This window comes from Carlito syrichta, unplaced genomic scaffold, assembly GCF_000164805.1.
Source record: "Carlito syrichta isolate Samal-C Ts95f unplaced genomic scaffold, Tarsius_syrichta-2.0.1 Scaffold301993, whole genome shotgun sequence".
Lineage (NCBI taxonomy): Eukaryota > Metazoa > Chordata > Mammalia > Primates > Tarsiidae > Carlito > Carlito syrichta.
Window position 1 is genome coordinate 499,881 of NW_007246089.1, and position 17,582 is coordinate 517,462.

At 35.6% G+C, this 17,582-nt stretch overlaps 1 protein-coding gene across 2 annotated transcripts in view; it reads right to left on the minus strand.

Annotated features, from left to right (window-relative positions):
• Positions 1 to 17,582, minus strand: part of ISPD (isoprenoid synthase domain containing) — a 307,704-nt gene that overhangs the window by 260,721 nt on the left and 29,401 nt on the right. Inside the window, exon 3 of one of the 2 annotated variants that reach the window (XM_008055868.1) lies at positions 6,069 to 6,218. The exons of the other annotated variant lie outside the window; for it this stretch is intronic. Coding sequence (XP_008054059.1) covers positions 6,069 to 6,218 — 150 coding nt within the window. The remainder of the gene's footprint in view (positions 1 to 6,068; positions 6,219 to 17,582) is intronic. 2 annotated transcript variants of the gene reach the window in all.

The window sequence follows — 17,582 nt, forward strand, 5'->3', positions numbered from 1 at the left end:
AGGCACGCGCTACCACACCCGGCTTGTTTTTTGATTTATTGTAGAGACAATGTCTCGCCAAGTTGCCCAGGTTGGTCTTGAACCCCTGAGCTCAGGCAATCCTTTCACCTCGGCCTCCCAAAGTGTTGAAATTACAGGCTTGAGCCATCATGCCCGGCCCACATTGCCTTTCAATTCCCTTTCTCCCTTAGGATGTTTTCATTCCTTTTCATTCCTTGTCATTTTCCTGGAGTCTCCATTTAATTTGTTAAAAAACCCAACAACTTATACCCTCTTCTTATCTCTTCCTACCCCCACCCCCCTCATCTCCACTGCCACCCCCAACATCCCATGTAACATGAAGCTTCTTCTGAAACTCTTTATTCTCTGGCTCTTCTTTATCACCTCCAAATCCAATCCAGGCCCAAGTAAACAGTCAGCAAAAAGAGCCAAGGATGAAGGAAGGAAGAAGGAAGGAGGAATTAGACACTGTGAAACTGGGAATAAAGTTTCTGAGGCTTCTAATGCTTGGTGAATATTAAAAAAAGACAATCTTCATAAAATTCCATCTTTTTGACTGATTCTTGTTAACTTAGAATTTAAAGCCCAAGTATGTTCACATTTAATACAAGATACAACACAGGTCCTGTGTTATTCTAATGCACGTTAGATGTGGGCAGGCTGTTTGTTATAACTGGAAATTTCCTATCATAGTTGTTTAATGTTACGGTTTTTATATTTGGAGACCAATGATCTAAGTGACAATAATCTTTAAAAATCAGGAAAAGAAAGCTGTTTTTGTTGTCTTTTAGAAGTGTTTTAGTCTTTCAAGTTACAAAGGCACTTCAAAAAAAAATACAGTTTCTCAATCTCTGTTATAAGGTTAACATTTAAATCTCATATATCTTGGTTTTATACCTAGAAAACCCTAAAGATACCACCAGAAGTCTTTTAGACCTGATAAACAGCTTCAATAAAGTTTCAGGACACAAAATAAATGTTCAAAAGTCAAGAGCATCTCTATACACCAATAACATTCACAACAAAAAAGGGACTATGGATTATACAAACAGCCCATGCACTGGAAAAGGTATTGTTTTAATGGAAAGTAATAAATAGACATTCTGCTTTATTTAAAAAATAAATAAATAAATATTGCATGTCTCCACAGTAAAATCAAGGACATCAAATCAAAAGGAACATAATTAACACTCCAGAGACCAATTCTGTCACTGGTTGAATCCTGTTGTATAGCTCATACATATGCATTTTCATGAAAACTTAATTAACAAATTACCTTGTAAAATTCTCTATGTACCTGAAAACTTGAGCATTAGAAATAAGGCCAGATCTCTGAACAATAAAGTTTAGAATGCCATCTGTGACCACCATATCAATTTTCTCAGGAAATAAGTGTATGGAACTTAAAAAGCTTCTTTGTACAGAAATGTATTAATTTTCCTCAAACTGCACAGGACAGAATTTCATGTAAGAATCCTCTGGACCAATCTGTGAGCTTTTCTTCATGTCCCTGAAGACTGCATAATTTTCACTATTGACTTTTTGTTTATTATTCTTTAATAATCATTGTTATGATCTTGAGTAATCTTTTCTTTTACCAACCTCTTAATATGTCATTAAAAATCCCCAAGGGATGAGATAAATTTTTTTCTTCTGCAGATGATCTTAAACAACAAAAGAAAACTGAACAAATACCTCATTATACTGAAAAGCCCCAAACCAATTGAAAACAAATACTTAAATATTTGTGTATCTTAAGTATCATATCCAAAGATCTTAATAACTTTTAGGCTATCAGTGCAGACATAGGCACTAACAACATTTCAATATTCACAGATGCAACCAACCTTTCTGATGTGTGTATTCACACACATATATTTAGACATAACTATAAACAATATGTTTATGTGTAGTTATTAATATAATTTTAACATCATTAGGTTCTCATTAATATAACATTCTATTGTGAGTATTTTCATGCTCATATCCCACAAAAGTAACTGTTAGTGATCTTTTAAATGTTTCCACTAATGAATATATCACATTTTAATTGAGCCCTAGAGGTACAGGCTCAGTAGAAATGTTCATATTTCTAAAAGTTCTGCAAATAAACTTTACACACAAATCTTTGCCCATACTTCTCATAATTTCAGATGAATTTCTTAAAGATTTAGAAAGAATTTATTAAGTGTGTATATGTATAATACAAGGGGGGGGCAAAAAACCCAAAATTATATTTCTGGAGGGCGGGACCTTATAGTCCAGGCTTCCTCTGTTAGGTAAAGTGTTCTAGGAACCCATTGGCAACAGTGTACCTAGCATTATTGTGAGAGGCTGCATTTGGTTTCAGTAAATTTTTTTGGAGATTCTCTCCATGCATTTTCCCATTTCATGATGGGTGATTTATGAGCACACCTGCCCCACACCGTGTTGAGTGTCCAGTAGTTTTTGACCAAATATGGCCTGACCTCCTTGGCCCCCTCTCCCTATTCACCCAATCTCGTCCCATATGATTTTTGTCTCTCTGGATGAAAAAAAGTCCTCAAAGGGAAATGTTTTGCCAATATGAAAGAGGTGAAACAGAAAAACAGCAGAAGCACTAAAAGGCATCAAAACTGCCAGATTCAAAAACTGTTTCGAGCAGTGGAAAAAGCATCTCGATAGGTATATTGCATCAAATGGAGAGTACGTTCAAGGTGACTAAGTTTAAATATGTAAGAATAAATGCACAATTTTCTGAGTTTTTTGGAGTCTCCCTCATATATACATTTGCAGATGTATTACCCACACACAAATCTGTTTATGCAGTTGGAATTAGTGCTAACACATAAATATTTATCAAGAACCTAATGTGTGCCATTAACTCTTCCAGGTACTAGTGGTGAGAGTGAACAAAACAAAGTCCTTGCCTTCATGGAGCTGAAATTCTATTGGGGAAGACAAATATTTACCAAACAAATAAATATGTCAGGCAATGATATCTAATAAGGAAAATTAAGGCAGAATAACGGGCTACATGACAGAAGCTGCTATTATATATAAAATTAGCAGGTAAGGCCTCCCTGGGAAGCCAACTTTTGCATAGAGGCCTAAACAAAGAAAGGAAACAAGCAGTTTGAATGTCTGGAAAGAGAGGCCTAAGCAGAGGAAGATCAAATATATGGATCATTTTCCTTGTTTTTTGTATGCACGCACAGCCTTTTATGGTCATTCCTTTGAACAAATCCATTAATAATATTTATTATATTACTATATTATGCTTATTAATACTATATTATTAACTGTATTAACAATACACCAGGAAGGTTGCTAAGAACAAAACAGATACCATCCCTGCCTTCACAAGGCTCACAGTCAAGCAGTGGAGTCAGATATTTCAAGAGGGACTTCAAATAATTATTCAATTATAATTCTGATGTTGGAGAGTAAAAAAAAGCTCTAAGAGAACACATATTGTGTTGATTAAAGTTTGAGCAGGACCATAGCCTTACTAAACTTTGGTGTGGCCACGTGCTCTTTGAGTTATGGCTGTCACCATGTTTTCTTAAGTTTTGCCCCTCCTCCCCTTGGGGAGGCAAATCCCCTCTTTCTCTCTCGCTACAATTTACTTTCTAAATAAACTATATTTTCTAATTTAAAAAAAAAAAAACCTGTCTGAGCAGGACAAGAAGAGCTTCCCTCAGTAAATAATAATTATTTGATATCTAAAGGATAAGGAGCAAGATAAGAAGTAAAGTTCAAGATAGAAGGAGACTTGCAGTATTTGAAGAACTAAAATCAGTGAGCAAGGCTAGAGCACATATAACAAGAGGGTAAATGAGATAAGCAGAAGAAACTGCAGGAAGGATAAAACAGTTAAGCGGTTAGCATACAGAAAGGCATCTTGACATCAGTGACTTCCAGCACCCATTTAAGAGGAAGAGTCACCTATTGCCTGAAACTGCACACCTTCCACTTTTATTCTGCAACAATCCACAATGACTGGGATCAGCTTACAATGTGTTTCTTCTAAATATGATTCAACTTCATATGACCTTGGTTACAACACCCAGATTTCTGCTCAACTCTCAAATGGTCAACACTATTATGTGTTCCACAAAGTAAAGGTAACCCTTTGATAATAAAAAAATAAGTAAGTCGTTATCTCAAGACCACTTTAATGAGCGGAACCATTCAATTCCTTTCTAAATATTTTTTATCAAAAGTTATCACAGTTTACCATGAATATCCAAAAACTAGCCCCGATATATTTTTTCTTTGGAACAGTTTTACATATACATTTTAGACTAAATAAGAATATAAGAATAGAAGGCATTATTCACTATTTCCAACAGCATCTCTTTCCTAAACCCTGGACACTTCACTTACCTCCTGCAATCACAACTGAAGACTGGCTCCCTAGATCAATGAGAAAACAGACACAAGAGGACAAATTTCAAGCCCTCCCACCACCTCAACTAAACTATCTGCACCTGTATCCACCTACTCCACTCTTCCTTCTGTCCCTGTGGATGAACCATCCATACTCCCAGGCAAGGTCAACTGCAACACCCCTGGTGCACTAGGTTCTATCTACCCTTACTCCAGTTTGACCTTTCCCTCACTACTGAATCACCCCGAATAACATATCAATATGCTTGTTATATCACCCATCTTAAAAAAAAATAATGAAAGTCTTAATCTACAATTGCTTTCAGCTACCCCCCCATTTCTCTGTTCAATATACACATGGAAGTTCCTCCAAAAACCAGCCCTTCCATTCTTTCTCAATCCAACCAGGTTTTCAGATCCACCACACCGCTCAAACACCAGCAATGTCACGTTGCACAGGCTTACAGGCAGTTCTCAGTTCTTACTTTTTTAAAACATCTATGCAGCATTTACACAGTTATTCAATTATTCTTTTTTTAAAAAAAAAAGATGTGGGGTATAATTTATGGCCAAGTATGCAAATAGTCATCATGCAGGCACCCTTGTTGATGGGGTGTGCCCCCTGTGCCCTCGGCAGTTTCCTACTACTGCCAATCCCTCTTAAAGTACTTTCTTCACTAGGCTCTGGGCCATAACCCTCTTATCACTGTGGCCACTCTTTTATTCCCCCAGATAATTGGTTCTTGCATCCTGCAACAAGCTGAGTAAGGCACTGGATGAGTTGCTCTAACTCATATCTCATGGGACGTTTCTTACAAGCCCAAAACCTGATACTCAATAACTGTTCAATGATCTAACAAATGGCAGTAAAATTGTATAAGTATAGAAGTGTTTTTAAAACATGAAAAAATAAAACACAAGTAATCCAGTAACATTAACGAATCATTTGAAATTTTTTTAAAAGTGACTTACCTTTAACTAAACTTTTGATTAACAAGATATCTCAGGAACTGTGCAGAAAATGTGACCTAGCAAGCCTGAGACCTCAGTCCATAGAAAGACCTGCACAACAGGGCAGGTCCTTGGCCAGCTTCTAAGAGTCAACTAGCAAGGGTGGTTCACCATGCCTGCCTAGACTGTTTGCATAAACAATATGGTTTATGCTGAATACCTGCTTTCCTTCTGGAAATCTGGAATTTTTGTAAGTACTAACCAAAGGATGTCATGACCAAGTCTACGCCTTGGGCACTATGTCTCTAATGGGCTTCCTTGGGAAGAAACATGGCGTACATGGTGATGTACTTTCACAGCTAGGGGAGTGTGTGCTTTGTGTGACCCTTCAGGGGAGGGAAAGAGCATAAGTAAGGCTGCAAAGGGATTCCTCAAGATTCCGCCTGTGTCTCTTTCTCTTCCGATCAAGCTGTGTATCTTTAAAACATCACAGTAATAAATCTTAGGCTTGAGAACAACTATAAGCTAAGTCCCATGAATCACCCCAAACAGCATATCAATATGCTGTTATATTACCCATCATTAAAAAAAATGATGAAAGTCTTAATCTACAATTGCTTTCATCTATCCCCTCCATTTCTCTGTTCAATATACACACAAAAGTTCCTCCAAAAATTAGCCCTCTAGAAATTCTCCAAATGAGGAAGTAATTTTGGGAAACCAACAAATAAAGCCAGAATTCTTACCTGCTGATATGCTTTGTAGATCACATCAAATAAAAAAGCCTGAGGCATTTCACTTGCCCTGTGTCTGGCACGTTCTAGAGAGTGGTCTAAGCAACCATCAGCAGACGGGCCGATGACAGTAGATACAAGAGGCCGAACTGCACCTGCTGCCTAAAAAATAAACAAAAAGGAGGCAAATAACATTTCACCTACACAGTATCTTAAAGTGAAACTCTGAATTCTGTATCTTACTTTTTTTTAAGATGTGGTATATAATTCAGGGTGTATCTCACTTTTAAAAGCATATCTTATCTATACCTTCAACACGCTACCTTAAGAAAACATCTGAATAAGCGTTTTTTGGGTTCACAAATCAAATAATTATTTCAGATCAAAACAATCAATTTCATAGTATTACAATTTCATATACTAAGGTGAAAATTATTTTTTCGCTATAAGTTCAAAATCTTTCTCATCACAGGCAATTGAGGTCAATACTAAAAAGGGATGCTAAGATACAATTGGATATTCCATGAAGATGGGAGGAAGGAAGAGAAAGACTATTGTGAAATAACTGAAATGAATTGCAAATTATTATTATTTCCTAGTTAGTGTGCCTTCAAAAGATTTAATTTACACATTAGATAATTAAGGAAACAAACAAGTTTCCCCAAGATCCAAGACTCAACAAACCAAACAACAATGAATTTATGTCTTGCTCTACTTCAAATGAAAAAGAGTTCCTTTCAAACAGTCTCCATCCAATGCTTCCTCAGGCAAAATAACCACTGATTTCAATTGCTATGATGAAAGCTCCATCTCATTAATAGATGCATTTAAAATTCATAGGAAAAGACACCTTCATGTCTGACAATTTTTTGCCTTTGTCTTTAAAGGAGTCTCATTGTGATGCAGTCTTGAAGGCCATTACCAGACAGCTACCTTGGTGAAGTTGCTGTAAAATATGGTTCTATGGTAGGCAGTTAGCCAAAACTTCTTCTATTGACTCCAAATGTTCTCTCTTCCACACAATTGCTACATGGGGATTGCAGCACATGAAGCTTACATACAAAGAGAACAAGTGTCATCCTTAGGAGAACAAAGTCTGAGAAAGATGGACAGTCCACACACTGGTTTACAAAAGCCAAGAGATTGGCTGAAAATCAAAGCTAATGTATGAGCCAAGTAGACAGTTTATACATTGTGTCACCATTTCCAGTGCCTCAAGTAGAAATATGGAGCCTATACATAAAAGCAAATACGAGGAGACAGCCACGTGTGACAGAGGTAACAGTGTCCAGATAGATGCAAAGTAGGTAAGAAATAAGCCCGACACCTGTAAATAGGAGATAGAAGATAAGACAGGCAAGAAACACATATGTACTCTTTGTTAAGAAAAAAAATGAAATTTCCATGGCAACTACTTATAGGTAATATTGAAATTCTATGCCAGGCCATATTTAAAATAAATTTAAAGGAGAACATAAGACATCTACTGGTCAGTGCAATGAGCTCTGCAGACTCTCTCCCCAGTTAAACAATCAGTGAAAAGTAGATTTAAAACAACCACTTAAAACCCTCTGAAAATTGTCCCAAGGGCATTCAGCAAATGGAGAAACATTTATTCAAGAAAATCTACTAAATCTTAGTTAGGAGCAGAGTCAGTAATTTTCAAGCCATGAACTTTTTCTTCTTTTATCCCCCACTCAGCTCAGTGTAATAGATGCTCTACTTGGAGCACTTACGGCTAAAAAGATGGAGTGTCAGAGCCCCACCATGTCCCATCCCCCTCAGCACTATGATACAAAAGCTAAAATCTAGACAAGATGTTCCACATAGCCTTCAGCCATAGGGTGGAACATCTGTCCCAGACATGATAGGCTGAAAACACTGGGGCCCTGATGGACCTTGTTCCCAGCTCACACATCAGGCAATCTTTCCATACCAGGATAAAAGAGGCAATAATGAAAGATCAGAGTCTTATATGGCCCCGTGCAGTGCTCTGATCATGATGTAGGTGTGTCATTGCAAGAAAAACAGTACACAGTGCCCAATCACAGCTTCAGAGCAGAGTTGTAATTTTTCACAGGGAGAGAAAAAAGATCTAAGTATAGAGAGCTATGATGCTCTCCAAGGAAGCTCACTTTGGGAATTATGGAGAAATTCAAACCTAAGTATAAAATAAAATAAAATAAAATAAAAGACTATCATAGTAAAGCAACCAAAAAGAACCTAGTAGCTACATAAGAGGAAAAAGCTAAACTATAGGCCTGCTGTTTACCAGTGAAAACTAGGGGAAAGCACAACTAACAAGAGCTTGACTGAGATTGGAGCAAACCTCAAATAATGGCCTCAAAAACTTACCTGCAAAGGGTCTAGAATTTAACTGCATCAGACTGCAAGGGTATTTATGCCCCAGACATTGTCAAAAATAAAGCTACACAATTAGTATGCAATGAAGTGGAACTTAATAGCTAGGTGTAATACCAACAAAGGGAGCCAGTATAACAAACAGATCAGGAAAGAGGAAGTCAAAGAGAGCCCTGCTAAAACCACTGTCATTCCAGGGTGTCTACACAAATACTCAAGTCATCAGAAGCTTCTCCTTGTGTAAGAAAAAGACTTCATTAAAACAGATCAGCCAAGTCACAAACATCTAAGCAGACAATAAATCCTGGGTAGGTAAGAGGGAAAGAGTCAGTAATTGAAACTGAATAATTATCTAAAATTAAAATATTCCATTTTTAACAACAACAAAAATCACAATACATGTATCCAAAGAGGAAAGTGTGACCTACACCTGGGATGGAGGGCAGAGTAGGTAGGGATGGGAGGGGGAAGAGGGCAACAGAAACTGCCTATGAGAGGGCCCAGATGTCAAACTCTGCAGATAAAAACTTCAAATTAGCTATTATAGATATGTTCAAATGATTAAAGGGAACCATGCTTAAAATAAACCAAGATATGATAGTATCAGTATTATACTTTTCAACTCTAAACTTCTATTTTTAAAAAAGTCATAACTAAAGTGAACAATTTACTAAAGGAGCTCAGTGCAATGACAAGTTTGAACTGGAGAGAAACCAATGAACTTAAAATTAGCTCAATAGAGATAATGTAATCTGAAAAACAGAGAGAAAAAAAAATCAAGAAAAGTAAACAGAGCCTCAGAGAATGTAGGACACCATTAAATACATCAACAATTTTATATCAGGAACACCAGAAGTAAAGAAGAGAGAGGAAGGAACAGAGAAAAAAAATTAAAATAAATGACGGAAAATGTCTCAAAATTAAAAATTAGTTTGCAGATTCAAGAAGTTCAAGTTCCAAGTAGAATAATCACAAAGAAGTCTATATCTAGATGCATCATAGTAAAGGTGCTGAAAGCCAAAGGCAAGAAAAAATCTTCAAAGAAGCAAAAGATAAGTGAATAAGTGAAATAAGTGACTAACAACAGAACAACAATATGATTAACTTATCAGAAGAATGAAAGTTGGAAGGCAATGGGGTGATATAGCCACTGATAAAAAAAAAATCAAATATTTTATATCCAGCAAAACAAACATTTCAAAAATGAAAGCAAAGTAAACACATTTTCGTAGAAAACAAAAACTGAGAATTCTTTGCTAGTCAATTCATCTTACAAAAAATATCAATAGATGTTCTTTAACCAGAAGAAAATAAACCCTGGATAGCAATTCTAATTCACATTAAAAAAAAAAAAAAAAAGAAAGTGTACCAGTGATGGTAATATGTAATTATAAAAAACAATATAAATATATATTTTCCATTCTTATATTAACTGATTTAAAAAGCAATTGCATTAAACAATAGAAACATAGTTCATTGATTTGCCTATAACATATTGAATTGTCTCTACTTGACAAAAACAGTACAAAGGAGACAGATGAGGTAAAGATGTACTGGAGTAAGGAAATGACACCAAACAGCAGCTTGAATTCACAGTAAAAAATGAACTAAAAATGGCAAAGAAAGTTAATATGACAAACTCTATAAATAAGCACTTGTCCACCTTCCTTTTTGTCAGCTTCTATAAATAAAATATAAAGTAATGATTATAATGGGTTGTATGTTGGATTTCTCACTCACATAGATGTAATATACATAACAATATAACAAAAAAGAGAACAAAAATAGAGCCATGTAAGAGTAATGTTTCTATTTCTCACTGAATTAGGGCAGCAAAAATGTGAAATAAATAATATTAGCATGCATATTGTAGGTCCTAGAGCAACCACTAAGAAAGAAACTCAAAAAATTAGAGAATATAATGAAAGGAATTAAAATGTTACAATTAAAAATTCATTTACTGCAAAAGAAAAAAGTATAAATAGAGAAACAAAAAAGACATAAGACAAAAAAATGTACTGGTAGAAATAAATCCAACTATATAATACACTAATTAGAAATGGGTTAAGCAATCCAATCAAAAGACAGAGATTGTCAAATGGGTTTTTAAAAGCCCAACTATACTGAATATCTACTGGAGACAACCGTGATTCAAAGACACAAATGAATGTAAAAGACCGGAAAAGGATACACCATATAAACAGCCACGATAGAAAGCTGAAGCAGCTATGGTACTATAAGAAAAAATATACTTTAAAATAAAAAATGTTAGTAGAAATAAATAGGTCCTTTATTTATTTATTTATTTATTTTATTTATCTAACTTTAGAGTTGTGGGGTACATGTGAGGATTTACTACATAAGTAAATTGCACACAAGTGAGGTTTGGATTTCTAGCCACCAGCCCTCTCCCCCCCCATAGTGGACCTGATAGCCAGAGTGTGGTTGTGTGTCCCTTCTGTTTTCTCCCTCCCTCCTTTAGCAGTGCCCAGTGTCTGTTGTTCCCACCTTTGTGCTCATGTGAAATAGGTCTTTCTTATAACGAAAGAATAAATTCATCAGGAAGACATAAGAATTAAACATACTCACCTAATACCAGATCCTCATAATACATGAAGCAAAAACTTACAAAACTGAATGAAGGAATAAACAATCCAATAAGAACCGTTGGAAATATCAATATTCCACTTCCAATAACTGCTAGAGATAAAAGCACAGGCAATATACAAAGACTTGTGGAATGCAGCTAAGGCAGTTCTTAGATGAAAATATATAACTCTAAATGTCTATATAAAAAAGAGAATTCAAGACAAAAACGTAAACTTCCACCTTATGACACTGGAAAAAGGAAAACAAAAACAAAAACAAAATAAAACCTAAAGCTAAAGCAGATGTGAATAAATAAAAGATGAAAAGAAATAGAGAATAGAAAAATCAAAGAAAAAAACAAAATGTGGTTCTTTCAAAAGTTAAACAGAACTGATAAACCTTCACCTAAACATAAAAGACTCAAATTAGTAAAATCAGGAATGAAAGTAGTGACATTTATTCCAACCTTACAGAAATAAAAATATAAAACCATGAACAATTGTATTCCAACTAATTAGAAAACAGATGAAATAGACAAATTTCTACAAAGAGAACTGCCAAAATTGACTCAAAATAGAATAGAAAGCCTGAATAGATCTATAGCAAAGAAATAGAATTAGCAATCTTAAAACCTCTCATAAAGAAAAGCCCAGACCCATATGGCTTTACTGGTTCATTATGCCAAAACTTTAAAGAACAGTTAATACAAATTCCTCATAAATTTTTTCAAAAAATAGAAGAGGAGGGAATGCTTCCTAACTCATTCTGTAAGATCAGTATTGCCCTAATATCAAAACCAATGACATCACAAGAAAACTATAGACGGATACCCTTTTTAAAACAGATTCAAAAATCTTCAACAAAATACTTACAAACAAAACTCAACAACATATAATGAAGCATTACACACCATGACTAAGTGGGATTGGTTCAACATACCAAAAATACCAGATTGGTTCTACATACCAAAAAAAATTATCAATGTAACACATCATATTAATAAGGGACAAAACACAGGAACATCTCAATAGATGCAGAAAACTCATTTGACAAACTCCGCTGCTCTTTCATGGAAAAAAAAAAAAACCATACAACAAATTAAAAACAGAAGAGAATTTACTCAACCTGATAAAGAACATCTATGAAAACCCCAAGACTACCAGCCTACTTAATAGTGAAATCCTGAATGGTTTCCCTTTGCAATCAGGGAGACAAGGAAATCCACTGTTGCCACTTCTGTGCAACATTGTAATCAAAATCCAAGCCAGGACAATCAGGCAAGGAAATGCAATAAAAGCTAGCCAAAAGAAGTAAAACTCTCTACTGACAGATGACATGATCTTGTGTAAAGAAGATACCAATGAATTATTACCACTAATAAGCAAGTTTTCAGCAAGGATGCAGAGAACAAGATTCATATTTTTTAAAAATCTATTTTATTTCTATATACCGACAATAAGCAACCCAAAACTGAAATAAGAAAAAAATTCATTTGCAATGGCATCAAAAAGAATACTTAGGAGTGACTTAATGTTAAGTTCAAAACTTAAACTGAAAATTACAAAAAAAAAAAAATTCCTATCTAAGGGCCGTATCTCTATTTACCTTTTGTATCCCATTTCCTCTCAAGTACGTCTCTACATCACTCACCTTCTTTCTATCCTGCCTCCTCAATTTCTATTTCTCCATTTCATTACCTCCATGACATGCCATGACTTATACCATCATTACAATTAGTCTTGTTTTGATCACACATTTTCCTCTAGTTAGTATCAAGTTTCTTCACTAAAGTATAAAATAAAGCCGAATTATCTGCATTACTACATAGCTCCAATTTTCTTTTCTCCCAATGCTTTCTGGAATCCATTTCAATCAAGCTTTTATCTCCACAGCTCCACAAAAATACATTTCCCAGGGTCACCTATGACCCCTACATTGTCAAATCCAACTGATAGTTCTTAGTTTTCTTGAGAGTGTTTGCTTACTTGGTTTTCAGAAATTATTCTCAAACACACTCTTTCATCTCCCCACACTCTAAATCCTCAGTTCTTATTTTCTCAAACTCCAAACAGTAAAATGTTCCAGAGATGAGTCCTCAGACTTCTCTACTGTTAAACGGAAAAAAAGCCTTAAACAAGTTGAAATTTTAACTGAGTGTGTTTGAGCAAACAAAAAACCAAAGCAAAACAAAAATTATTTGCCAATTCGGCAGCCCTCTGAAGCAGAGTAGGTTTGGGGAACTCCAATAACATTATCTGATGCATTTACATTTATAGGAAATGGAAGTACAGCATGGAATGACTTAATTGGATACAGCCTAATTGATTCATTGGTTACAGAGTCCCCTGAAATTAACTAAAGCTCAGCTACTGTAGTTAAACTCCATATTGGTTTGGTCTGTTAGGTTCAGTGCAGAAGCCTAGTCCAAATCAACATCCTCCTATAAATTTTATTTAGCACTAGCTACACTCATTCCATAGATAGCCTCATGAAGTCCCATGGTTTTAATCACCACCTATATGAGAACTTCCAAACCTATGTATTCAGCCCAGAATGCTCTCAAATTCAACATTTGTATATCCACATGCCTTTATTTTTTTCTGAATGCCTGTTCTTTCTATTTATTTATTTATTTATGTATTTATTTATTTATTTAATTTATTTATTTTAAAGATGCGGGGTAAAATTTAGGATAAGGGATACAAATGGTATTGTACGGGTAAAGTTTGGGCTTGATTCTGTGCCCCATTTCACCTGGTTTGATATCAGGTACCCTTATGGATGAAGTGTTGCCCCGACAGTGTCCCTCTACTGCCAATCCCTTTGATTACTCCTGATGATAATTTTTCAGGGTCCACTTATGAGTAAGAACATGTGGTACTCAGTTCTTTGTTTCTGTGATAGATCACTCAGTATTAAAGACTCTAAATCCATCCAAGTTCCTGCAAAGTGCGTAATTTTGGTTTCTTGATTTTTTAAAGATTATTCAGAGTCCCACTCTGTCACCCAGGCTGGAGTGCAGTGGCACACTCACGGCCACCCCAGCGTCGATCTACTGAACTTAGGCAATCCCTCCATCTCAGTCTTCCAAGTAGCAGGAACTACAGGCGCATGCTACCATGCCCGGCTAGTTTTTTTATTTATTGTAGAGACGAGGCCTCAACCAAGTTGCCCAGGCGGGTCTCAAACACGTGGCCTCAGGCAATCCCCTCACCTCGGCCTCCCAAAGTGCTGGGATTACAGGTTGAACCACTGCAACCAGTCAACTTTGTCCTTCTTTATGGCTATGTAATTTCCACGTGCCTTTCAATGGTCACATATTTAATCAAAATTTTGATCTTACCCATTCCGCATACTCTAAACCTACTTCTATAGACTTCTCCATCTTCACAAACATCATCTCTATTCCTCCAGTTATTCTTCCCCCAAACCGTAAAGGTTTTCCTTTATTTCTCCCCTACTCTCATAACTCATATCAGACCCATCAGCAAGCCCTGTCAGCTTCAAAATATCCCAAATCTGCCCACTTGTCATTATCTCCATGGTCATATTCTGAATCCAAGCCACCTGTGCTCCTTCTCTCAGACCACTCCAATCACTTTCCAATGGGTTTCATCTTCACTGTTGTCCTTCCACAGCCTATTTATTTTTCACAAAGCAATAGAATGATCTGTTCAAGGCGAGAGAGCTCACATTTGTCCTCTGTTCAAGACCTTTCCATAGCTTTCCATTTCATTCAGAGAACTAGTCCTGCCATTTAAATTAATTTAAGTAATGTTAAGAAATTTAGTTCCTCATTTCCACTAATAACAGTTTCAGTATTCAATAACCACCTGCGACTAGTAGCTACAGCCCTAGACAATGGAGTCAGAAGCTCCTAGTCACTGCAGAATGGTCAGTTGGAAGGCACCACCCTAGAATGTTCACTCTATGACTACTGTCTCTCCAGTTCATAGAAGGGTGCCTAGCACATGGCACATGCTCAGTAAATAACTGACTGCTAAAGTCGTGAATCAGTACTCTAAGTTTAGAACATAGATACCAGGCAGGCCACACAAAGAAGCCACAAAGTGTCACCTAGTGTCATTATTTAAAATTTTTTAAAGAATCTGGAAGAAAATAGTTATAAAACATATAGAACATATAACAGGCCAAACTATTAGTGTCCAGGATATATAAATAATTCCTACAAGTCAGTATTTAAAAAATAGAAACAGAGTCAAAGACTTACATGGGCATTTAAATGAAAATGTAAGAAACCTATAAATATAAAAAGAAACCCAACCTATTAATAAAATGTTCACTTAAACCACAAAGAGAAAGAATTTCTCACTAACTGGATGGGGAAAAAATAAGTCTAACCATGTCAAGTAATGGTAAGGATACAGGTCAATTTGAACTCTTGTTATATATTATTGATGATAGTATATCAATATTTCCACTATCGATAAAGTTTGAATATTTATATATTCAAACTTGATACAAGTTTGGAAAATAATTCAGCATCATCTGGTAAAGTTAATAACCTGCATATGTCATGAGTCTAGAGAAATAGTTGCACATGGGCTCCCGAAGACAGATATAACAGCATTCATACTAATAATATTCATATCAGTAAAAAATTAGAAAACTAATGTCCTTTATCTATAAAATGAAATGTGGGGCCGGGCTCGGTGGCTCAGCCTATAATCTCGAGCTTTGGGAGGCCGAGGTGAGTGGATTGCCTGAGCCCGCAGGTTCAAGACCCACCTGGGCAACTTGGCAAGACTTCATCTCTACAATAAATCAAAAAATCAGCTGGGCATGGTAGCGCGTGCCTGTAGTTCCAGTTACTTGGAAGGCTGAAGCGGAAGGATTGCCAGAGCCCAGCAGGTCGAGGCTGCGGTGGCCCGGAGCGACCACTGCATTCCAGTCTGGGTGACAGAGTGAGACTCCAACTCAAAAAAAAAAAAAAAAATGAAATGTGATATATGCGGTAATAATTGTGAACAAACTGTAGCTGTTCAAACTTGTATAAACACATTTCCCCAAATACACTGTACAAAAGAAGCATGCTGTCTAAACACAAGCAGACATAGTTATACATACTAATATATTTTAGGGAAATATGTTACACAAACTTTAGAGAAATGCAAGAGAATGATAGAAACCAAAGTTGGAGGAATATTTGTCTAGGGAGACTATATAAGGTTAGAGAGGAAACAGTTTCAAAGTTACTAGCAGTGTTATAATTGTACCAGGTAGTGGACACAGAGGTGTCCAAAGTTCTTCATGTAATTTCAATATTTAAGAAATAATGTCTAAAATATGTATTTATGCGCTCCCATCTTGATTACTGAAAACTAGCTTCTCAAGAGCAGAAACCCTCCATATTTCAATTATCATTATGGTAGAATTGGTAAATTCCAAGAATTAGTAGATTCTCATCTACAGAAGCCAAAAGATCAGTTGGGAACATGGTATAATGTGAAGAGAAATTGAAAATACAAGGTGACAAACCAGCTTCAGGGGTCTTACTCAACAGAAGGCCAGTGTAAAGAGATAGCTAGTAAAAATAACTTCATTGCTGACCCTTCTTTTCTCTGTTACTCACCTAGCCAGCTGGTATAAACATATACAAAGACACTAATGCTAACAGGCATGTTCTCCACTTGTTTCCATGGAGAAAGACCTCTGTTTAGAAACAAACATGCAATACATCCTGAATTCTGTTACGTTTTCTAAAATTTAAAGTATCAAAATGACATAAATATAAACAAAGCTAGTTAGCTACTTCTAAGATACAGTTATCTGGGAAGTTTGTATACGAAGCATCACTCCCAAATTATCAAATACAACTGTCTCCTTGGTATTAATAATAAGCCCTGAATGGAAGCTTAACAGCTCAGCACCACAATGATTACGTGCCTCTCAAGCTAATCTATCATGGTATTTCCACATGTCAATGCAAGGTAATTATAGATACTAATCATAAAATGCAGAATAATGAACCCCACTTCTACTGTTTGCTTTATTGAATACTTATGATACATCCGTACAGCAGGTGCTAACACGCATTCCTCTTCAGGCAACGGCATTCTAGTTAATTATGACAGTGTACAACAGAAATCCGCCAACCGTATAATTATGATTTTAGTTAGCCCAGTTGTCTTTGTTGAAAGACTACTTAATCAGTGTTTACTGAACAGCATCTTCAAAGTCAATCATTGGCAATTATAAGATTTTGAATAATTCATATTTTTATCATAGAATATGTCCAATCTCCTTTTTTTGACAAACAAATTAAATTAAGAATTAATAAACAGTCTAGCCAATACAGAAATAGAGATACTTTAGAAAAACTTCTGTTCAAATTACCATATTACTGTACAAATCAAAACTAAAAGTGAATATGCACCAAAAAGGAATACAGAGGTCTCTATTTTACATGCCAAACTTCAATTTCTAAAAATCTAGTTCCATTTACCTTAATTCTAATATGATCGGGAATTAAACAAAATAAGATTTTTTTTTAATTAACAAAACATTTACCTTAATTTACGTTAACATTTTTAATCCCTAGATAAACTCATCTGT